The 22728-nt window shown below is 45.2% G+C and overlaps 3 protein-coding genes across 3 annotated transcripts in view; all 3 read left to right on the top strand.

The window, feature by feature from the left end:
• Window positions 1-4626: 4626 nt before the first annotated feature.
• Window positions 4627-6645, top strand: LOC117893124 (probable serine hydrolase). The gene is made up of 2 exons (XM_034799573.1): window positions 4627-5209; window positions 5304-6645. Exons 1-2 carry the CDS (start codon window positions 5186-5188, stop codon window positions 6321-6323), a joined length of 1044 nt encoding a protein of 347 aa, XP_034655464.1. The 5' UTR covers window positions 4627-5185; the 3' UTR covers window positions 6324-6645.
• An 865-nt stretch (window positions 6646-7510) lies between these two features.
• On the top strand, window positions 7511-8821 carry LOC117893125 (serine hydrolase-like protein). The gene is made up of 2 exons (XM_034799574.1): window positions 7511-7669; window positions 7734-8821. Exons 1-2 carry the CDS (start codon window positions 7637-7639, stop codon window positions 8700-8702), a joined length of 1002 nt encoding a protein of 333 aa, XP_034655465.1. The 5' UTR covers window positions 7511-7636; the 3' UTR covers window positions 8703-8821.
• Window positions 8822-13271: 4450 nt separating this feature from the next.
• The window catches only part of LOC117893117 (titin-like), a 133749-nt gene continuing 124292 nt past the window's right edge, over window positions 13272-22728 (top strand). Inside the window, exons 1-8 of the mRNA XM_034799559.1 lie at window positions 13272-13399; window positions 15967-16303; window positions 17294-17489; window positions 17550-17663; window positions 17727-17901; window positions 19338-20051; window positions 20114-20478; window positions 20821-21341. Of these exons, the coding sequence (XP_034655450.1) occupies window positions 16137-16303; window positions 17294-17489; window positions 17550-17663; window positions 17727-17901; window positions 19338-20051; window positions 20114-20478; window positions 20821-21341 (2252 nt within the window). The 5' untranslated portion in view covers window positions 13272-13399; window positions 15967-16136. The remainder of the gene's footprint in view (window positions 13400-15966; window positions 16304-17293; window positions 17490-17549; window positions 17664-17726; window positions 17902-19337; window positions 20052-20113; window positions 20479-20820; window positions 21342-22728) is intronic.

The following is a 22728-nucleotide window of genomic DNA, read 5'->3' on the forward strand; positions in this document are numbered from 1 at the left end:
GTTGCAAGCTGCAATCTCCAATTACAAAATGCACGGAAGAGAATCCAATTCTCTCTCAATCTGTGGCCAGGGAGCAGCCCTCTCCCCCGGAGGGTTTTGCCTTTGGGGGCAGCAAAAATGAAAACGAAACGGAACACTGCTAAAGTGGGATTTTTGGGCCAGCAACAGCAGCAGTTGTTAACCAGAAAAAGGGAAATTTATGACCAGCCAAGATCCGATATGCAGCCAACAGCAATGCACTTGCTGAGGGGGGGTTGGGGTTATTGGATACGATACGAGAATGTAGTAGTAGTGGCGTTGTGGCTGCTCCTGCCCTAGAGAATCCTTTTGCAGTTTGTGCACACAATTGTCTTGGCATTACGCACAAGTGAAGTGCGTTTTTGGGGGCGCCTGGCCTGTAAATCGTAAATTACGATTGCCAAGAGAGCAGTGCGGAGGGGTGCAGGCAACAGCAGATATAAACCCTGCCTGCCCCTGGGGAATTTCACCAGTTCTGGCCTCGCCTCCACCATAAATCGAAGGAATTTGAATTATGAAATCGCAGTCTGCTGTACCTTTCCTTTCCCCCCTGCTCATAGCTGCCTTTTTCCTTCCATTGCAAATTGAGTGCCAGGCAATTGAGTTTTCGATTTTGGGGCTGGCAAACAAACAAGCGCCTTCATATGGCCTGACAAATGCCACGCCTTCCTGCCATTAGGCAAATTTATAAACAATGACAGAGCATAAATTATAGGGAATTATTTATGAGCTGCCAAAACAAAACCAAAAATCAAAAAAAGGAAACAAAAGTTGGCAAAAGAAAAAGCGGAAATCATTTGGGGCAATAATCATAAATTTTGTGGCTAATTAATTTATTGGCTTCGCACTGGGAGCTCTTGTGGCACGTGTCCGGCTCGATTGCCGATTGCCTGCCGGCCGGACTGCCGGAGAGCTCAGCGCTTGAGGTGGACACTTGATTAACCAAATATCAACCAAGCCAATTGCATTATCCAAGTATATCAAAGTGCTTTCGAGAGAGAGAGAGAGAGAGAGTGAGAGCAAGGGGTGGGAGTGGCAGTGGTTTGGGCATTGGAGATTTCATAAATCATTTGGCCAGTTGTGGTGGCTGTGGGAGGCGTGAGACTGGAAATCATTTGGGATTAATGAACTCCTGAAGCGGAACCAAATGGAAATATGTGCAGGCAAAACAATCATTTGTTTGCCTGCACGTTTATTGGGTGGCTATAATTTAGTTCCATTTCCAAAATTAATGTCAAATTGCACACATTAAATGCAAATCAATTTATACTAGAGAAAATAGATATATTGGATAATAGATTAATAATTTAATTGTAATATTAATTAGTGAAAATTAAGATAGAGCAACGGGTAAATGTAATTTAGTGTTTAGAATCCAAAAATTAAATGCAGGCAGTAATCGCCACTCGATTTGAGACTCGCCAATAAGCACGTTTTTTTTTGGTCACCAAAAAGGTCTTCGCCCAAGGCTAAAACTCTATAAATTGCACGCACACTTCCCCTCCTGCCTTCGCTTTTTCTCTGGCAGAAGATAATCGTTCACTCTTTTATTTTCCACACACATTTCACCTCTAAAGTTCCACCTTTTCCAGCTTCCACCTTGTTGCCACCAGCTCTTCCCTCATTTGCCTAATCCAATTTCTAAAGTTTATGGGGGAAACCCTCACCTTCAATTAAAAGAAGTACAAGGCTGCGGAAAAAAACAGGAGGCTGGGCTGGAGGCTGGAGGCTGGGCGTTGGCTGCAGCATCAAATTTTCATGGCAACAACACAAATGCTCGGGGTTTACATTCGTAATTTTCTGGAATTTCTAATTGTAATATGCAAAAGTACGAATTGTATGCACATGTATTCACATGTGTGTCTGTGTGTGTGTTGGCCACGTTAGTAGAGTACTCGTACGAGTGTATGCAAATGTATTCAAATGCAAATGTGGCTGCTGCCGCTTCGTATAATTAGAAGAAATACAATTAAATGCACACAGCAGCAGGGAGCAGGAGCGGGTGGAGGAGCAGCTGCAGGAGGGGGACCATACCTTATATAAAAGTCAAATTCATTAGTTAAAGCATTGCGGCCAAAAGACCGCACACACACACACACACACCACATACACACACGGACTGGTGGGAAAAATGCAACGAGCAAATGCTTGAATTAGAGGTGGAAAGAAGCGCCTCCCCCAACGCACACAATGAAAATGATTTCTTAATGCAATTCCACATATTCCTGCCACATTCTTCTTCTTCAGTTTCGTTTGGTTGTTTTTTCTTCTGCCCGCCCTTCCTGCAGCCATTGTTCGCGCTTAAATCTCTCTCGCACTTTGCTACCCGACTGAGAATCCGGCCAAAAAATAGCAACACATAAAGAATAATAGCCAGGGGAGTGGGTGGGTGTGTGACCCAGGAGTAGTGGCAAAGTTTTCCACAACCATTTCCCGGGGTTTTCCACTGGCTGTTTTCCCTCTGTTATTTTCTTCTTTTTTTTTGCAGCTGCTGAAGGTTAGAGTTGCATGGCGTATCAGCTCGAGACTTCCGGCGGTATCTTTTGTTGGCCTGAGCCCCGGCTCAAGCTGCAAGCTTCTTTAGGGCAATGCGGCACACACTTAGCCCGAGCCATCCCCATCCCCATCCCCATCCCCATCCAATCCTTCCTGACAGCTTGAGAGCTTCGTCAGAGTCCATGCGTTGAGTTCCGTTGCGTTGAGTGCCTGCCACAGTATTGTTTATTGTTCTTTGCTTTTGCCGCTCTTCTTCCAGGAGTGGAATGATGGAATGAAGGGTTCACCTAGGAGGCACACACACACGAACACGGGCAACCCTTTTTGCCTTTGTTCAAGCTATCATTGGCAATCATAAATATTTATCAAACTAAAGGTGAGGCAAGGACACGGAGCCACCCTGCCACTTAAGGCAAGCTGGTTAAAGGGAAAAAGAATTAAATTCAATTTGCATATGTTAAGTGGCAGAAGCAATTAAAGGAGCAACGGAATGATAAGAGGAAGTGGCAGGAACAGGCATCAGGACAACTACCTGAAACTGAAGCTTAAAGACGGTCGTGGCTCGAGTTTAAAGCGGGCCCAGTGGCAGCTGGAGTTACGCAGCAGAAGCTAAAGTTCAATTCACGACCTCAAGGGGACAAGGAGCAAGACAGCCCACCACCCACTTGATTGAGATGTGAAAAGAGCAAAAGTAAAAGCAAAAGCACAAAAGGAAAAGGCAAAGGCAAAGGCGGCCAAGGGAAGGACACGACACATCAAGCCAGTGCCTGGCAAAAGGGAAGGACACATCAAGAAAAGGCCGTCAAAGGGAGGGAGGAGCACAAAAAAGCGCGTGGAAAGGCGCGCCAGGCGAAAACTGGGTGAAAATGTGGAAATCATAATTGGCTTCCAAATGCTTGAACTCAATTATGTGCGCACAATTTTTGGTGGGGGTAACAGCAGCAACAGCAGCAACAGCAGCGGCAGTGGCAGCAACCGCGCCACGAGCGGCTGCCGTTGACAAGCAAATTATGGATTCAAGGCCAAAGACTCTCTCTCTCTCTCTCTCTCTCTCTCTCTCTGTATGTGTGCCTGGGAAATGGCACTTTCACTTTGGGGAATGCTCAAGACAATTTGCATAGCATTTTGCCAGGGCAGGAAAAGGAAAGCAGCTCTCGCTCTGCCTCTCTGTGACTGCACAAGGAGAAGGCTCTTGCCTTGGTGACCCCAAAAGACATACAGACATGATAAATTACTCAAACATAAATTAAAGATAAATCATGGCTGCACACGAGCATGGAAATGCACAGGGAAATGCACACACAGAAAGCCCTTAAAGCACAGAGAGCCAAATTAGGGTGCTCCCAAAGGTTGGGGTTGATGGGAATCTAGAGTTATGAGTTAGTCAAGGATAAAGACAGCGGAAGGTAATCCCCGCACATTGGTTGACAGCTGGCAAAGGGACTTCCGAGGAGTCGGCTACAGCTTAAGGATTACACGAGAAAGGGCCTGGGACATCGTTAAGTAATCGATCTGGCAGCAGGAGCAGCTTAAAGTTTGCCCCTTTCCCAATCCCCATTTAAGCTGCATGCAACCACAATTTGCTTTACTTCGCCTGGCGGAACGAACCATCGAAAAAGGAGAGCGCCGAGAGCAGTGGCACGTGCTCAATGCAGTTTGAAAGGACACCACACGGGGCGAGTCATGGTCATTCCAGCGTATCGGTGTGCAACGGCACAACTCGTTGCGAGAGTCACGTAGTAATCGACACATTCCCCAAATCTCTCGGCAGTTTATTGACTCTGCAGCGGACTACGGGCCCACCTCGGAAAGGCAAATTGGATGATTGCACCCAGAGGGAAAGAAATGCAAGCCATGCCATATGGCAAAAAAATAGCAGAAATATGAAAAGTAGAAGCTCAGCCGCTGACTGAGTGATGGCAATACTTTATACAGAAATGATTTCAGATGGGTGCCAGATTGATTCCAGGCTGATTGCAGTAACTTGAAAGGGTATTCATGGTTCAATTAAATGAAAGCTTTCGAAACCTCTACGCCAAAGCTTTTCACGCTCTTCGCACGATCTTGCTAAAGCTCGATTTGGAGCACAGTTTTCTCTCAAACTTCCGACTGGCAGCAACTTAAAGTGTTTCAGGCTTGAAAATAATTTGCTATGCAACAAATTAGTGTAAAATAAAGCCACAAAAAACGAAAACAGTGTTTACAATGGAAGATCAATTCAAAACACATGTGAAGGCAGCGCAAAATTCTTTGAAATAAACAAAAAACAAAGTAAAAATGCGTTGAAGCAAACGTGCGAAGAGCGAGAGCATGAAAAAAGCTTTAGTGCCGCTTGCTCTCCCACTCAACATCTCTCTCACACACGCACGCTGGCACCTATGCGTACTCTTCGTGGACAGAGCTTGATTACTCTCTTGAGCGGCGCTCTCTTTGGCATTATGTCTGCTGCAGCAACTGTCTGCCGTTTCATTCCACGCACAGCTGTTCGGCCTATTGGGTTGTAAGAACGCAAAGAGAAATGCTTGAAGGCGGAAAACACTAATCACACACTCAACGTTTACTTAGTCGAGATACTACAGATAATACTGTGGTTCCGCCGCCGCCGCAATTCGAATCGGATCAAGCATAAAAGTTACCCCGCCGTTCAAAGTTCAATAGGCCGACGGTCGCGATGGGCACTTTGTCGCTGACAGATGTGAGTCAGCAGAACAAAAGGCAGCAGCTAAATGCCGGCATCGATCGAATTTACACTATCCAACATAAAACTAAAACCCGTTTCTCTCTTGCAGTATGAGGAGGTGAAAATTCCCGTGCCCTGGGGTCACATTTCAGGCCGCTGGCATGGCAATCGCACGGAACGACCGATCCTAGCGATTCATGGCTGGCTGGACAATTTGGGAACCTTTGACCGACTGATACCGCTGCTGCCCGACTGCGTGGGATTGCTGTGCATCGATCTGCCAGGACATGGAAGATCGTCCCGCCTGCTGCCAGGACTTCACTACTCTGTACACGATTACGTGTTCATTATTCCACGTGTGATGAAGGAATACGGCTGGCAGAAGGTCTCGCTGATGGGCCACTCTTTGGGCGGCATCATTGCGTTTGTCTACGCGGCCCTCGCACCCCACACTGTGGACATGATCATTTCGCTGGACATACTGCGACCGCTGCCCTCCGATCCCAGAGGAAAGGACGTGGGTAATTTTCGCAGTTTTTTGGAGAAGCATCTGGTGGAGGATGAGCGCCAGGCGGTGGGCAACATGCGCGAACCGCCCGCCTACACGCTGCCCGAACTTCGCAAAGTACTCGCAAAAGGCAGCTACAACTCGGTGCCACCGAAGGATGCGCAGCACCTGCTCTATCGCCAGGTGGCCAAGTCGCAGCTCTACCCGGACCGATTCTACTTCTCGCGGGATGCACGTGTCAAGTACTACTACCACATGTACATGGACGATGGCTTCGCAGCGGAGTTGGCGAGACGCATCAAGCGAAAGCCCTATCTCATCCTCAAGGGTTCCGAGTCGCCCTTTGTGGGACCCCACTGTGACGAGCCCATGTCCATTTTGCGCCAAAACAATCCACACTTTGAGTTCCACGTAGTGGAGGGCACCCATCATGCGCATCTGCATAATGCCGAGGAGTGCGCCAAGCACATTGTGCCCTTTATCAGACACCATCGTCCACCCAACTTGACCAGCTGGTCGCTGGCCGGCAAAGAGGCGCAGCTCAGCTCCAAGGAGCGCCGACGCGCCCAGGAGCAGTTCTTTGCCAGGAGCAAGCAGAGCAAACAGAGAAGCAAACTGTGAGATAAACTAGCGCTTAAAGTGCCACAAATAAATTTGTATTACATTTAATTATAGCAAAAGATTTGTACTGTTTTGAGTTATTTCCGTGCTGAGATCTGTGCGCATATATAAATAAATATAAAAGTGTAAGCTAAAAATAGTCGAGCTCGGTTTTTTGTAGGTATGCTACAGATAAGACAGTGGCTCTGACGCTGCCTCTGTTGGGAGGAAGTGAGGCTCCCGTGACACCAGCATACAAATGTATTCTAATCTCTGTTTTTATACCTTAACTACACCTTCCTCTAATCCTTGTCATTCAATTCACCGATTTATATGGTTTCAACTGTTCTATAAGAATTTCCGTCCTAGAATTATTTCCAAATTTATTATTTAAAATGTTACGAATATTATTTATTGTTGATTTTTTTGATTTTTTCAGTAGAAATAAGAAGAAATCATTTTTATTTATAGAAGATACTTGTGGTATTTTAATAAACATAAAAAAAGGAGTTATATTTTCATTTGTATTTTAAAAATGAAAAAAATAAATAAAATTTAAAAAATCAAAAATAAAAGTTAAGTTGATCATCCTTTGTATGAAAGGGATTATGACAATAAATGAATACATTTTGACCATAAATTAATACAAGTTCCTGCTCTATGACTTAATACGAATAATCAGGATTTTACTATTTCCCATCTCCATTTATCCATCCAACACAATTCAGCAATTTGTTTACTTTTAAAAACTTTTGTAGTCGTTCACTAATTGCACTGCCCACTGTACCCAAACTTTGTTTATCGCTTTAGCTTACCCACTGCAGCGACCGTTCTTTCGGTTCTCTTTCTTCTGCGCCTTCTTCGTTTCAGCAGCTCTTATCTTCTCTCGCGCTCTCTCTACCGTTCCCGCTGCCCAGTAACAGTTATTTCCCAAATGGTAATTGTAATTTGTTTTGTAATTGTAACACCTTTAGCCAGCGTCTTTACGACCCACCGCATCACTGCTGGAACACTATGAAAAACCCCAAAATGTACAAAAAAGAGTTTATATGCGCAGGAGATAAGACATGGTAGTAGGCAGCTCTATCCCTCTCGCTCTCTCGCACATTTTGGGCGGCTTCTAAGGTCTCGCAACGATTCCAGATTTCACCGGCTTTCGGTTGCTGCTGTTTGTTTCCCCAAAATGAACGTCGCAGACCGATCACCGACTCAGTCTGTGCATAGACCTTTGAGCGAACGGTCGCCCAAAATAGAAAACAAAAGCTAAAAATAAGCAAATTTAAATTTTCACAGAGGTAATACTGCAGATAAGACAGACACCAGCAGTATAGTTTATGAGCAGGATGGGCACTCTATCGCTGGATGATGTGAGTCGTTTCATAATGCCCAAAAAGTAGAAAAGTTTCCAACATTTTTCCATGGTTTTTGCAGTTCAAAGCGGTGAAAATTCCCGTGCCATGGGGTCACATATCGGGTCGCTGGTATGGCAATCGAACGGAACGACCCATTCTGGCCATTCACGGCTGGCAGGACAATTTGGGAACCTTTGACCGACTGCTGCCCCTGCTGCCCGACTATTTGGGCATCCTGTGCATCGATCTGCCGGGCCACGGCAGGTCCTGCCACCTGCAGCCTGGCATGCACTACAGCGTCGATGATTATGTCGACATCATTCCGCGCGTAATGAAGGAATATGGCTGGCAAAAGGTCTCCCTGTTGGGCCACTCCATGGGCGCCATTCTGATGTTTGTCTTTGCGGCCCTGGCGCCGCATGCTGTGGACATGGTCATATCGCTGGACATTCTAATATCCGAGTGCAGGCAGCCGGAGGGCAACAATCTGCGGCTAGCCGCACACAACATGGAGAAGCATTTGGGTGAGGACGAGCGACTGGTGGGAGGCTGCAGCCGCGAACCGCCCGCCTACACGCTGCAGAAGATGTGCAGTGCCCTGGCCAAGGGCAGCTTCAACTCGGTGCGCCAGGAGGTGGCCCACCACATGCTGCACCGCCAGGTGACCCGGTCTCGGCTGTATCCCGGAAAGTATTACTTTTCACGGGATGGGCGGATAAAGTTCATAAACCACGCCTACCTCGATAACGGACTCTTTGCGGAGATGGCGCGTCGCATCGAAACGAATCCCTACCTCGTCATCAAGGCCTCCGATTCGCCGTTTGTCGGGCCCAGCGAGGCCTTATCTATTCTGACTGCCAATAATCCAAATTTTGAGTTCCACGAAGTGCAGGGCACCCATCATGTGCATCTCAATGAGCCCGAAAAGTGCGCTCAATATATTGTGCCCTTTCTCATTCGCCATCGACCGCCGCCTACACTCAATAGCTGGTCCAAGGAGCAGTCGTTGCTGGCAAAAAAGATATTCCATGCCAGCAGCAAACTCTGAAGTAGCGTTACAAATTCCACTCATAAATGTAGGTACGATTAAGATATTTCTGGTATTTCTTTTTGCGAGTTGCGTTGCTGTGCAGCGTGGGTGGATCGAATGTTTGTGCGATTTGCAAACAAAAAAAAGATTACTGAGGAAAGTGCAAGTGCTCCAGATTACAGTCCCTATCTATAAGCCCCTATTAGGCATAATCTTTTGCACTTTTTCTTGGATTGTATTTATCGCCAGTCATTTCGATAGCGTACATGGCATAAAGATTATTGATTTGGTTCTTTGTTGTCGGTGCCTTTCTTAAGGAAAATAAACTTATTTATTAGTCTTAGTTGAATGCAAGTTAATGCTAAATTGTACATAATATTTACTGCCTTTTTGGATATTAATTGATTAATTTTTGATTATTTTTTAGTTGTAACTTTTGTACCTTTTTGGTAGCTTTAATCATTACGTACTCTCCCCCATATTCTGTGAAATAATCATATTTTTATCCATCTACCAATCCCTACATCCAATAGCTTTCAATCTCCCCCCCTTTTTGCAATCTTTTCGGCCAATATCATCGCAATTTTGTCAGGTATTTATCAACCTTTCCTCCCCAGTGATGGGTGTCAAAGCCAGAGGTTGCCCAAGCAGAGTCAGGCACAAGTTCTAGCTACACGTTCTCCCCCCTCCCTCTGTGCGTGTGTTCTTTGCTCCTGCCTCTGGTAATTTCCTGCAATTTCTGAGCAATTTTAAGCAGCTTAGCGCTTGAGCGCATTAGAACAATTAGCGCTATCAGCAGTGCCATCCATCCATTGATTCCCGTAGATTTGCTCGTGCACGAAAAGTTAAGCAGCGGCAAGTGTAAGTCCTTCGTAAGTCCTTTCTGCCATCGAATATTTATTAATATAAATATTAGAAATAGTTTTCAACTTAATCATTGAATTCATATTCCCGCGTAATTAGTAAATGAATGCAAATGAAATGCGCCTCGAAATTCTAAACAATTGTCGGGGAAAAGTTGTCGCAGAGTAGTGGCCAGGAATGGGACTGGCGCTGCTCAGCTTCAATGAAAATTAATTTTCCCGCAGCCGCATACAATTTTTCGCAGCCTGCTTTTAGGCCTGGCAACGAAAAGCAGCATGAAAATTGGTTGAGAGGGAGAGAGGGTTTCGGCAAATGGCAAGTCCTTCCGTCATACTTATTAATTTAAACACTTGTCGTTGTCCTTGTTGTTACTTTCAGGCCGCCTTCCTGCTGTGTCCTTGAATGGCTTTTGTTTTGGGACAAACGGCAGGAGGGATGAGGGGGGCGGCCTTGTTTGAATTTTAAACATTTGTTTGTGCCACGCATAATTTCGCTGTCATATTAATATTTATGCGCACCCAGAGAAACTTTTCGCCTTTGTCTTCTCAGTTCGTTGCGCCTCGGAAACTCAATCAATTAATGTTACCAAATGGCAGGCACTTTCCCCCGCCGAATTTCTGTTTCTGCTTGAGTTTTTTTTTTTGTTCTGGCAACACTATCGATTTTGCCATTTTATAGAGGTGCTGCCGCTGCTGCTGCTCCTGCCACATACGCACACGTGGCATACATTCTCCCTCCGCGTGTGTGTGTGTGGTTGTGTTTTCGTGTAATCAGAGACGCCGCAGGGTTTCCTTTCATTCCGTTCATTTTTCGGCAATTTTGAAGGTGAAACCATAAAGCTTTGACGGCATATGCCTAAATTTTTGCCAAATTAAAGTGGGTTTTGGGGTCGGGCATGGAACGAGCACTTAAAAGATGCTTTTCCGCAGAGAGGAAGGGACTTGGGCTTGGGCATGGTGCCAAGGGTTAACTCAACGCATATTCGCCTCCAATTTCAGCAACATTTTGGACTTTTGCCTTTTTTTTGGTGTGATGTTTCTTAAAGTTTTCAAGGAAATGCAGCATTTTGAGAGCAAATTTGATGTTTCTTGTGGGGTGTTTTGTTTCCCTTCCTAAAGCTTATTAATTGAAGTTTTTGCGGAAATTTGAGCTTTAATTTTGTTTGAATTTTGATATGAAAAGTTGAGCCTCAAAGATGAAGGCGTCTGTGCAGCTTTTACGTGAACTTTTAAGGGGAAAAATTATTTATTTAATTAAGGCATTAAAGGCGCTCAGGGCAGGGGAAATTCCAGCTTTATTTAAATGTGCAAAAATACTCAAGATTTAAAGGAAAACTTCAACATTTTGGGGAAATTTGGAACATGTTTCTTCAGCATATAATTTTAAAATTATTTGCCTAAATTTTCTACCAAATTATTTTTGTTTTCTGTGATATTATTAAGCAAGTAGCCCAAAAAACTTTCTAACTTCATCCCTTTCGAAACCAATAAGCGAAGCATAAACCCATCTAAACATTCGCCATCATAAAACTAAATCTTCAACTCTCGATTTTACCCAGAGACGCGAAACCAGCCATAAATATCAAAATTACCCACAAAAACTAGAGCTAGGACTAGAAGTAGGACTAGGAGATGTTAGGCAAGCACAACTACGAGTATTCCATTTATCCATCCAATAAACATCAACGGCCACACCTATTGCTTCGCCCATAAAATGGCCAAAAACTACGGCTACGAGCAGCCAGCCAGCCAAATGATTTAAAACGAGCCACAAGGATCTCAGGACTCTCACTCTCTCAGTGTGGAAAATGAAATGGTGGAAAACCCTTAAACAAGATGAATTATGCAGCGATGCCTCCTCTCGTCCGCCTCCTGCCTGCTCTGACTCGTGTGGCACAAGGCTTAATAAACCAAACTTAACGAAAAACTGTTTAAAATTCGAACGGGACTGCGAGTCTGCAATAAATCTGAGGCCACAAACTGCACTCGATTGCCCGGGGGCATGCAACGTCGTCTCTCTCTCTCTCTCTCACTCACTCTCACTCTGGTCTGGTGTGTGCGAAAACGTGTGCGCAATTTTCGCAATTTTCTAATAGCCGCTAAAGCGCTCAGGGGTGGAGGGGTTAGGGGCTGGTGCAGTGGATTCTGGGCAGTGTGGGGTTTCGGCTGTTATTAAAAAAACAAGTCAGGCTACATTTCACGTACGATGATGATGCTGGTAGTTCTACTGCTTGCTGCTACTCGCTGCTTCTTGCATGACTTTTTGTTTTTAACTCGAGCGGAAGTGCTTTCGACGCCATTTTGTGGTTGGCCATGCTGCAATTGAGTGCAGGCAGTAGTCCTTCACTCCCCATCCTGCCACGCTCGCACTCTTCTCTCTGCCCTGCCCTTCCTTTCTCGGGTACGTGCCTCACTGGACGGGCACGCACTTAAAGTTTCATTAAACAATCCATCGCGGACCTAGGCCTAGTCCAAGTATCCCCCACCAGGCCCCATAGATTCCTTTTAAGCAGTGAAATGGAAAGGCGGGAAATCTATCTGCCACCCACAACCCGCCATTTGCATTTCTCGCAAGCTTTCGCTGGAATTTCTCTGTCCATCCCCGCATTCCGTTGGACAGGCCGATGGGCCCATTAAATCTGCTACAATTTACTTGTGATTGACATGTTTATAAGGGTCGTAACCCACCGCCACCCCCATCCCACTGTCACCCCTTTGGACCCTTTTTTTTGTTTTTGGGTGGCATAACATTTGCTTTGGGTTTCAACCTCCCTCTCAATTTTCATAAGAATGTGAAGTGAAGCCTAAAACGGTTCTGGTTTTACTTTCTTTTTTCATCAGACACACACAAATAAATCTTTGATATTTGCCCTGCCAGAGGAGCATACTAAATATCCTTTTTGCATTTTCAAGCATCTTTTCCTCCACCTCGTTCCTCGTTCTTTTGCTTGTTGTTGCAAAGAAAGAGAGGGAGAAAAGTGGACAAGAATTCCTGGTATTGGAATCCGATGGACAACACAATTAAAAGTTCCCACGTTGTGCGATACATGAATAAAACAACAAAGAGCTGATGGATTAAGTATACCGAAATGATCGACTGGCAGATACCCTCGAAAGAGTGCAAGTTGCAAGAGAGAAAGAGTTTTAAGGGGGGAAACTTAAATAATGAAAATCCATTGTAACCATAAATTTTCATTGAAATATTGATTACCCATTCAACATAAAATCCAGCATATCCATAAAAACAAGAAGAAGTGAGAGCCAAACAGATACTGCGCGTAAGATAGAGGGGAAGGAAGTAGGTGGAGAGAGCGGCCACAGAATCTCCGATATCTCCATCAACGAACAAAACGCATGTTTTGTTTTAATTTTGCGCACTTGGCGGAAAAGAAACTCCAGACGCCCCAACCCCAACTCCAATTGCAGTTGAACCAACACATGCGAACAGGTTTTGTGTGGCGGCCCATAAAAAAGGGCAAAACGTGCAAGTAATCAGCCGGATCAGCGGGTGGAGGGGCAAGCAGCAGCAGCAAAAACAAACGTACCCAATTGATATGCAGAGAAACAACAAAAAACAGCTGACACGCGACCAACTCGAACTGCAACCAGGCGAACCAGCTCAAACCACAACGAATGAACCCAGCTCAGCTCGAGTTCGAACCCAACTCAGACCAAGTTCCGCTTGAGCTTTTCACGCAGCCGCAGTTCCAGCTAAAAACGCGGCTCGAACTTCAAGTTGAACGCGTGAATTGTGCGGACGGTCGTGGCGGATGATTGCGAGCGGTTTTGCGGTTGCGGTGCGGTACGCTGGAGATACTCGTAATAAAAATTAATCCGTTTGGGAATTCGAAAGTAAGACAACAACAGCAACCATAACTCGTCGGGCAAATCGAGTATCAAGAATCAAGAATCGATAAGGAAGAGTTCTTGGAGAACTCATTTACGCGAAACTTTGAACATAATTCAAGTCAAATTACAAAATACAACCCAAGAATAAGGCGATGGGAATGAACTGCAAAACTCATTTGGAAACCAAAAAAACATTTGTCAGCTGTTAAAACAAATTTTGTGGAGAAATGTTAATGACTTTTTGTTGTTGCCGATGTTGCTGGTGTTGTTGCTGCTGCCAGTTGAACTTTTCAATTAATTTAACAGCCCGTTTGCCGTTGTTCATTTTCGCCTGCCCCGCATAGATCTTATCGTCATATCATAAAACAAAATAAAAGCTGCCCCGAAGAGTCAACGTCAAAGTCGCAGTCCGCCCGTCGTCATCTAAGGAGAGAGAGAGAGAGAGAGAGAGAGAGAGAGAGAGAGAGGAAAGAAAAAAAAGTTCTCAAGAAAGTTTACCAAATTGAAAGAAAACAAAACAGAAACGAAACTCAAACGGTTGATTGTTGTTGCTGCTGTTCTGTCTATTTTAGTAGCATTTTTACGTGCCACAAGCAGCAGCAGCCGCAGCAGCATCCACAGACATAGAGGTAGACGCAGTTGGAGCCGAAAAGGTGTGCCCCGTTACCGCTTCAAAGTTGGCGCAAAGCGGAGCATTACCTGCCCTGCGGGGGTCGCAATTTTCAGCTACCCCTTTTTTCAATGCCCAATGTGTGGAGGGTACTCTAGGGGTATATAGTTTCAGGGTACAACAGAGCAGAGAAAAGGAGTTTCTGGAATATAATTCCTTCAGTTGCTCATACAAAGCGTTTTTCCATCACTATCTGAAATCTTCTTGCCGTATTTTACCACCCATCAACCCAACTCAAAGTAAACTTTCAATTAGCGAATCTTCCAAGCAATAAATGTGAATAATGGGTATCCCATAGCATAAATATTCTCCTCCATGAGCCATGAGCATTCCTACATGATTTCTGCTACTTCGTTTTGTGATTCTTTTTCTGCTGAATCCTCACATAGACAGCCAAACATAACTCTTCCATTCCATATTTATTTGCAAGTAATTTTTAGACTGACATTTGAAACCAGAAAAATATGTTCATGCTCATGCCGGAAAGTTGCTTCTGCAAGGTATTCATTTTTTTTTGCCCAGGCCTTTATGCCATTAATTGAAATTCAATGCGGAAGAGGCGTGGAGTGGGGGGACAAGTGGAAGAAGCTGCAGTAGCAGCAGTGGAAGTGGCATATAGATGGTGCCATGGCAGAGAGAGAGAGGGAAAACCGCTACCTATCTACAGCTATGACAATTATTACAGCTTCCTCTCCTAAAAGCTATCCAAAGGAACAGGTTGCTACGCTGCTGCTGCCACTTCATCAAACCCAACCCAACCCCAAGTCCCATTCCAACTCCATTCCATCGAACCAAAGCAGTGCAAATTGCTCGAACAGGCATAGAACATAAAAAAAGCGGAGCAAGTTTGTAAGAGGGAGAAAAGGAGATAAAGACTGTGCAAGCGACTGAGAGGGTCGGGTCGGGTCTGTGTCTGGCTCTGTAGCAGGAGAGACCACTTACGCATAACTGTAAGATAGACGGACTTTCAAGCAAACAGGATTTTTGTTGTTGCACTACACGACCGTACGTACATTCAAGTGAAAGAATTACTGCACTCTCATCAGCTCTCTCTCTCTCTCGCCTTCTCTCATTCTACTATGTATGGCATGGGTGTGTGTGTGTGTTGCGTTTGAGTACATGCCGCGCCCCTTATCAGCCGGGAAATTAAGTTCAAACTGCCGCTGCTGCTGCTGCTGACTGCCTGCCTTGGGTCTATCCGCTCTCTGGCATAGAAAAAAAATTTTACTTCAATTTGTGTCAAAATACTCATGCGCTAAAATGGAATTTTTCCATTAGTCTCAGAGAGGCAGAAGGAGATAGAGAGAGGAGACTGGACCAGCAAAAAATTAGCAATTGGGGCAACGAAGTTGGGAATACACTTTGGGGAAATGATCATAAAAAAAGTTATGAACAATTTTTTTTGTTTAAATAAAATTAGCAAAAGATTATGTCAAGTTTCTGATGTGATTCTATAGAGAGAACGATAGGTTAACGACCGATAATATATTATTTCGATTTTAAATCAAATTTGCATTAATTTGCATCCCAGCTGTAAATTTTGATTCCCGATTTGAATGAACAATTTCAAAGCTAATCATTGTCTATGTTCCCACAAGACTTACAGACATAATTCCACTGCATCCTCAAGCTTCTCTTTATAACACAATTACCCACCTTTGTTAGGGCATGTAAACAACAAACTACAACAAAAACTCTTAAACTAACATGAAAATAGTGAAAATCATGTGGAGAGACTGGCTCTGGCTCTGGCTTTGGCTCTGACTCCGTCTTCAAACTTCAGGCAGCTGCAACTTGTCAAACGTGTTCCCCAACAAAGTCGCGCGGCATTTGAAAATGTGCAGCAGCATTGTGCAGCAGAGGCAACCTCACATAACTGTGACTTGTATTAATTTTCCAGCAAACAAAAAGAAAATCTTAAACAGCATTTTCCTATATGCACACGTATCGTAGCAATGAGACACAAAAGCTTCAATTAACAATTCAAGAGAAGCCGCCTCATCCCGACAATCCCGAACATCATCCGCATCAGCATCAACATCAACCCGAAGAACGTAATCCCTGGAAGCCATGGAGGAGGACGTGTTGAATGCCCTGCAGACGCGCAGCGCCTATCTAACCGGCGGCTTCGATCGCCAGCAGCGCATCATATTCGTGGTGAATGCCTTCAACGATCTACAACTGTGGAATCGTCGCTATCTACAGCTGACTCTCGACTATCTCAAGCGTTCGCTCAGGTGAGAATATCGGGAATTACAGAACAGAGTTACAGAAAGAACAGAGGCCAAGTGGAAATGCCGCCGCGACAACTAATTAGCATATGGCCGAAATATGCAAATAACCCGCGGATGAAATACGTTTTCTTTTTTTTCTACCAACTCTCGTTCATTACTTTTGATTAGGGATGGGTCTGTAGGCTCGACAATATCTGGTTATTTATATGCAAAGTGTCACTGAGAGTTATCTGGCTAAGTCAATGTTTAAAAGCTGCTCGGCATTGTTTGGCATTCAGCGGAACTGTCTTCAAGGTAAAACTGCCTGAAAGGCCGACTGCGGAATGCTCTTTTGTAAGACAATTTGGGGCGAAGCTTGTTAAAATGTCATAGCAGGGGAATGTCTTTGATGATTGATTGATAATTAATAGATTTGAATGCTGTGGAGGCGTTTTCCTTTAGAGACTTTTTCTGGCTTGCCTCAAGTTAGTTTTCAACAGATATTTTCTTCGAAAATTTAAGTACAAAATTCCCAAAATCCACTCGAAAAATTATTCTTATTTAAATAAATATTTTGTGATCATAAATAAAAATTCTCCACTTACATTTTCCTGCTGCATATTTCGATTTCCGTGTAATCTGTAAAGAGGGAAAGCAAAATGTAGTCAGCGGCAATCAATCAAAAAACCAACTTAAAGTATCTCCCCTTGCTTCCCCCCTGCTACCATCGTTTAGGTAGGCCGTTTAGAGCAACGCCCCTCTTTTGTTTTCACCTGAAAAACAAGCAAATTGTTAAATTTTACGAGGCAGCAATCAAACAGAAAGAGACAGACGAAAAGCCTTATGAATTATGGATATATTGATCGTGATCGATCAGCCACCAAACATTGGGTCAACAGAGATCTTTAGACTCTCCAATTAAAAGGAAACTCCACTGGCAGCCTAATGAAGCATTTAGCTGCGGATCTTCTCCATTGTAACCCCAATCTTCCATCCAATCTTTGTTGCTTTCAGCGCTTCGGTGTTGCAGAATGGAGTCTGCGTGATCGTGAATGCCCAGGAGAGCAGCAGTCGGATCAGTCGCCAGCAGGTGCGTCAGATCTACAACCTCTTTGGTGGCGACATCAGTGTGGATCTGTATCTAGTCAGGGCGGAGGGATTCTGGGAGAAGCATGTGGAGCCGTGCGCCAAATCGCAGACCAAGGGAGAGGTAAAGTCTGACACCCAGAAAAGCCAAAGGAAGTAATATAATTCCCTCTTCCATCCATAGCCTTTGGTGTTATCCAAATCACGTCTGACAAAATTCATTGATCCTCACAATCTGCCCGAGGAACTGGGCGGCACACTGCAATTCAACTACGATCTGTGGCTGCAACAGCGCAAGGCAAGTGCCGCAAATTCCATTGGTTTGAGTCTATTAAAATTCCTTTTCTCTACTTATGCACAGTCCATTGATGAATTCACCAAATCGCATGTCCAGACACTGGCAGGCATGGAACAGGTGCTGACATTGCTGCGGGGCAACAAGGCGATGCGACCAACGGAAGCGGATGTGGAGCTGAAGAAGTGCGCCCAATTGCACGCCCGAGTACAAAGCAGCATCGAGGCAGCCATCGACATGGGTGAGTCGCGTTCTACGAGTTGGAGTTTAATTTCGAATCAAATTTGGAATCGCGCTGTTACGAATCGAGTTTGTGGCTCAAGTCATTTGTTTTTAACAGCAACGTCGAGCAATTAACATAATTCAAAGTGCCCTCGAAACGTGTTGCTTGATGGAGAGGCAGAGACAGAAATAGAGGCAAGGAGAGACGCAGAGACAGGGAGCGAGAGAGGTAGATAGGCTGAGACACATATGTGACAAGTAAATCATTGAATTTTGAGTGTATTTTCAATTAGAAATGTGCTCCACCACGTTTGGCAAACCCGTTTTTCGCGTTTGTTTTAGCTTTTTGTTTGTTTCATTTTTTTTTTTGCTTGTGGGTTGGCTTAACGACACTGAATAACATTGAAATAATGCCACTAGATTTGAGGCCTACAGAAGGTCTGAATGGAGATAAAGAAACGTGATCAATAATATTCAAAATGTGACAAGGGACAGGCTTAAAGGCCTCTCAAACTTTTGGGATTTTTGGTTTCTTAGAAGTAATTTTTTTGTGAGAATATTTAGGGAATAATCTTAACAAATTCTTGCGGTGAATGACTCTCCTTGAATTGGAATTTACTTTTAAGGAAATATATGAAGATTTATTTAAATGTTTCCAGGAAGTTCGGTTTCAGCAATTCTGAAGAATTTATCTCTCAATAAGTTTATATTTTTGTCATTTGGATGGAGAATTTATTGGAAAAGTTGTTTTGAATAAATGAAACCCAGTTGTAGTTCTCAGGATATTTGTATAATTTTTGTGCGGATAATTATCCGGATAATTAATGTTAATTAATTGCCTTTTTCTTATCAAATTATTAGACCTTTTATTGGAGTTCTTGAATCTTCAGGCAGATGGAAACGCCTTAAATGTAGAAAAAAGGTTAAACATGTCTAAAAATAATTGAAAAGTCGCTTCAAGCAGTTGTTGCCCTTGAAAATACACGATAAATTGATACTTTTTCATAAAATTCCAGGGCAGGGAATTCCTTACTCCTTTTTTTGGCTTCTTTGAGTTATTTTTGTTTCGTGCTTTTTGCGGTTTGCGATCATCTTTAAGTGTGTTGGACAGTGCTTCGACTTTAACTTCAACAACTTTAACCGAGTTCTGGCAGCAGGAATGAGGGGGACTCGTGTGAGTGCGTGGGTCTGTCTGGCAGAAAACAATGAAACAGACACAGACACAGAGACAGCGACAAAACGTGACCTTTCACTTAAAGCCACAAAAGTCGTTGATGCGCAACGAAATGGTGGCACATGCCACAATCCAATCGCTACAGAATGAAATGAGAGGTTTCACTTTTGTGTGTGAACAGCGATAGAAAGATTCCACGGCAGAGATTCCACCTCAATGGGAGCCCCAGAGTGCCACAAGATACATTTCTTTCTCTCTCTCTCTTTCGTCCCATTGTTTAGGTAACGCGATCTTGGCGCGCTTCAACGAGGTCTACGAGCCGCAGTCCACAGTGCCACAAGCGGCCGCACCTGTTGCACTCGAGACAACAGCCCCTGCCCCTCCACCTGCGCAGAGAGGTCCCCCGCTGCCGCCGGATCTGTGCTGCGAGCGGACCCGCATCGAGCTGCGGCTCAACGAAATCGAGAAGAAGCAAACGGCGATACGCACCGCCTGGCTGGAGCTGCTGCGTTCGCTGCGGGAGGCACGCGAACGGGGCACACTCGAGGAGGGTGTGGCCTTTGTCACGAATTGGATCCTGCAGCAGGCGGAGCAGCTGCTGGGCCGACAGCGCAGCGTGGGTGGGGATGTTCGGGTGTGCGAGAGCCTCCGCTCCGCCCACGATCAGCTGGAGCTCGAATGCCGCGACACCTACGGCTGCTATGCCGAGCTACTGTACAAAATCGAGCGTTTTGCCGAAGATCGACAGGGCGTACAGGTGCAGGATCTGATCTCCCAACGCGACTTTATGCAGTTTGTGTGCCGCTCCTTTGCCAAGCGACTGGAGCGAAGGAGAAACGTCCTAATGACTGCCTTGAGGTACCACCGACTGCTGGAACACTTTGAGGAGCTGCTGACCACCGGGAACCATGTGGTGGAGGTGGACAGCCGCTCCCTGGAGTGGCACGAAGCGGAGCAGCTGCTTCTGCAGCTGAAGACGAACCAAAACATGTTGGGTGAGTGGTATCCAACATCGAACATCACACAACGATCGAACATCAATCGAACTCCCACACAGGCAACATCGAACGCGAACTTGTGCGCGAAGGCGAGAAGCTCAGCGACATGTTGGCCATGCCGGTGAAAGACGCCCTGGGCCGTGACCTCCAGCTGGACTACAGCCCCGATATTGCCCGACTGCGACGCCAACTCGATGCCAGCCGCACCAGACATCAGGTGTGCGGCCAGCGGCTGGCGCTGCAGCGGCTCACCTTGGAGCAGGTGACCCACATCCATGCGTACGAGGAGGACGCGCGGCGGGCCCGCGACTGGCTGGGCGAGCTCTATGCGGTCTTGTTGCGGTGTCACTCCCATGTCGGCTGCAACATACACGAGATCCAGCTGCAGAAGGACGAGCTGCAGGGGTTCGAGGAAACCGGTCGAGTGAGTTGTTGTTTTTCTCTCTTCTTTTTGGGCTTGTTTTTTTTTTGGGAGGAAAAGCTTTCAAGAGAAATGAGAGCGAGAGAGAGAAAGAGACAGGCAGAGGGGGATACAAGGCAAGTTTTGACCAACGACGGTGTGTCCGGTTCTGGTATTTGAACGAAAAATATTTAGTAAATTTATTGTATTAAAAATTATTAAAATTGTTTGAAAATTTGCTTCATTTGATATTTAGAGTATTTTCTACTATTTGCAATAACTTTTTAATATTTTTTTATTTTATTATTTACGTATTTAAAGATTTAATTTAATTTAAATATTCTCCTCTCCCCCCTCCCGTTTCAGAGCATCTACAACTATGGCTGCCAATTGGTGGAGGCCTCCCAGACTTTGCGTCTCTGCTGCAAGCTGGAACAAAATGCGACTGAAAGCGGCAACGAATGTGAGCCCGAGAACATCTCCCACCAGCTGCAGCACACCTGGCACAGCCTACAGTCCATTGCTCAGGAGCAAATGACCCGCCTGCGCGTCTCGGCCGTGTTCCATCGCAGCGTCGAGGCCTACTACCGCCAGCTGAGGGAACTCCGACCGCTGCTGACGAAGGAACTTTCCGCGCAGCTGCAGCAGCAGCAGCGACAGCAGCACAATCGCAGCAGCAGTGGCATCAGCAGCGATGCCGAGGCCGAAACGGAGGCGGAACTGTCACAGGGCGGTCCCTCATTGGGGGAGCTGCCGCCGCGGCTGCAGCGACACCTGCTCGCCAGGGAGCAACTGCTCGTGGAGGTGGGGCGCATGGTGCGGCTGGGTAGGCTGCTAAAGAAGCGACTGAAGGAGCCGTTTGTCTTGGATGCCCTCACAGGCAAAAGGTGAGTGTTCCCCTCTACACACTTTTTTCTCTCTCCACCTTGCAGAAGTTGCGTGAGTGCCTGGACAGTGGACTTTGAGCATGCCAGCGGCTCATTCATTATGCTCAACGCATAAATCTCTGCAGGAAAAAGCGTTGTGCATATAAACTATGGAAAAGCGCAAAGATTTCCACTCAAATCCCACGAGTTCGCAAGAGAAAAACAAAACCACAGCAAAAACAACTAAAAGCTAATAAGCTGTAAGACATAAAACTAAAAGAAATGACAAATTGGATGTTCAATCAAGCAAAAAGGAACGAAATGTGAATGCTCTAATAAATTTAGAGTTGAAATTTCCATCATAAACGGCAAGAAAACAGCTGAAAATTGAAGATAATTTCAAAAACTTTCTTAAAAAAGTATTTAAAACCGACTTAAACAAAAGTAAAATAAGTTTCATCTACCAGAAACAACAGAGATAATGCTCAAACCCCACAACAATTCCTAAGTAACCCACTAAATGCACAAAGAAAAATCTAAAATACATTTTTGACAGAATAAAACAAATGTCAAGCGACGCACCACCGCCAACAAATAAGTATAACAACAACAACTACTAAAAATATATATACATAGAGACTAAAAGATCTATAAGAACTAAGTGGGAAACCCGAAAAAGAGCGATCCCAGCAGTAGTCTATTTAAGTGCGTGGTCCAGTGCGGTTCAGCGTTCGCTTTTCTTCGGCGATCTGTGCGAGGCGGGAAAAAACGTTGTGAAGGCGCGCGAGCAACTGTCAGGTTGTCAAATTAATGAAACACTCAGCCACACAGAATACTAGATAGTACATATATATTATATATATAAACGGGAAGAATATTTAGAGAATTTTGACGGCTGGAGAAGATGCGCCACGAAGTGGGTCAAAAGTGAGGAAAGTGATAATTATAGAAGTGTCTTCATGGGTAGCTCTCGCTCTCTCCACCAATCTCCCATGCTAATCCTGGCAAAGTGAATAATTGGAGACTACAATTATCAGTTAAAGAGAGAGAGAGAGAGAGAGAGAGAGACACATCTTCCCCTTGTGCCACCACACTGGCCTCGAGCCAAACGCGTGTTCCCGTGCATTACGTCAAACTAATTGTACCGCCCAGCCAGAGGCGCCACAGCAGCCCAGACACAGCGAACCCGAAACCCCGAATATGTTTGCTCGATTTCGTAATTTGTTTGCCAAATCAAAGGGCGATGGGGAAGAGGAGGAGCAGCAGCAGGGGATTGCTCCGACTCGACCGGAAGTGCCCAGCATTGTGGTAGATGAAGCGCCCGATGTGGTAGAGCTGCCAGAAAGTGAGACGCAAACTGAAAACGAAACTGAAAGAAGTACTGCCGCTCCTTTGGCCAGCGAAGAGG

Source organism: Drosophila subobscura, chromosome J, assembly GCF_008121235.1.
Source record: "Drosophila subobscura isolate 14011-0131.10 chromosome J, UCBerk_Dsub_1.0, whole genome shotgun sequence".
In the NCBI taxonomy this organism is placed as follows: Eukaryota; Metazoa; Arthropoda; class Insecta; order Diptera; family Drosophilidae; genus Drosophila; species Drosophila subobscura.

Bases quoted from the DNA above. Each gene is read 5' to 3' on its own strand.
- LOC117893124 (XM_034799573.1), top strand. From the start codon at position 5,186: ATGGGCACTTTGTCGCTGACAGAT. The intron at 5,210-5,303 runs GTGAGTCAGCAG...TCTCTCTTGCAG, and splicing joins GCACTTTGTCGCTGACAGAT to TATGAGGAGGTGAAAATTCC.
- LOC117893125 (XM_034799574.1), top strand. From the start codon at position 7,637: ATGAGCAGGATGGGCACTCTATCGCTGGATGAT. The intron at 7,670-7,733 runs GTGAGTCGTTTC...TGGTTTTTGCAG, and splicing joins GCACTCTATCGCTGGATGAT to TTCAAAGCGGTGAAAATTCC.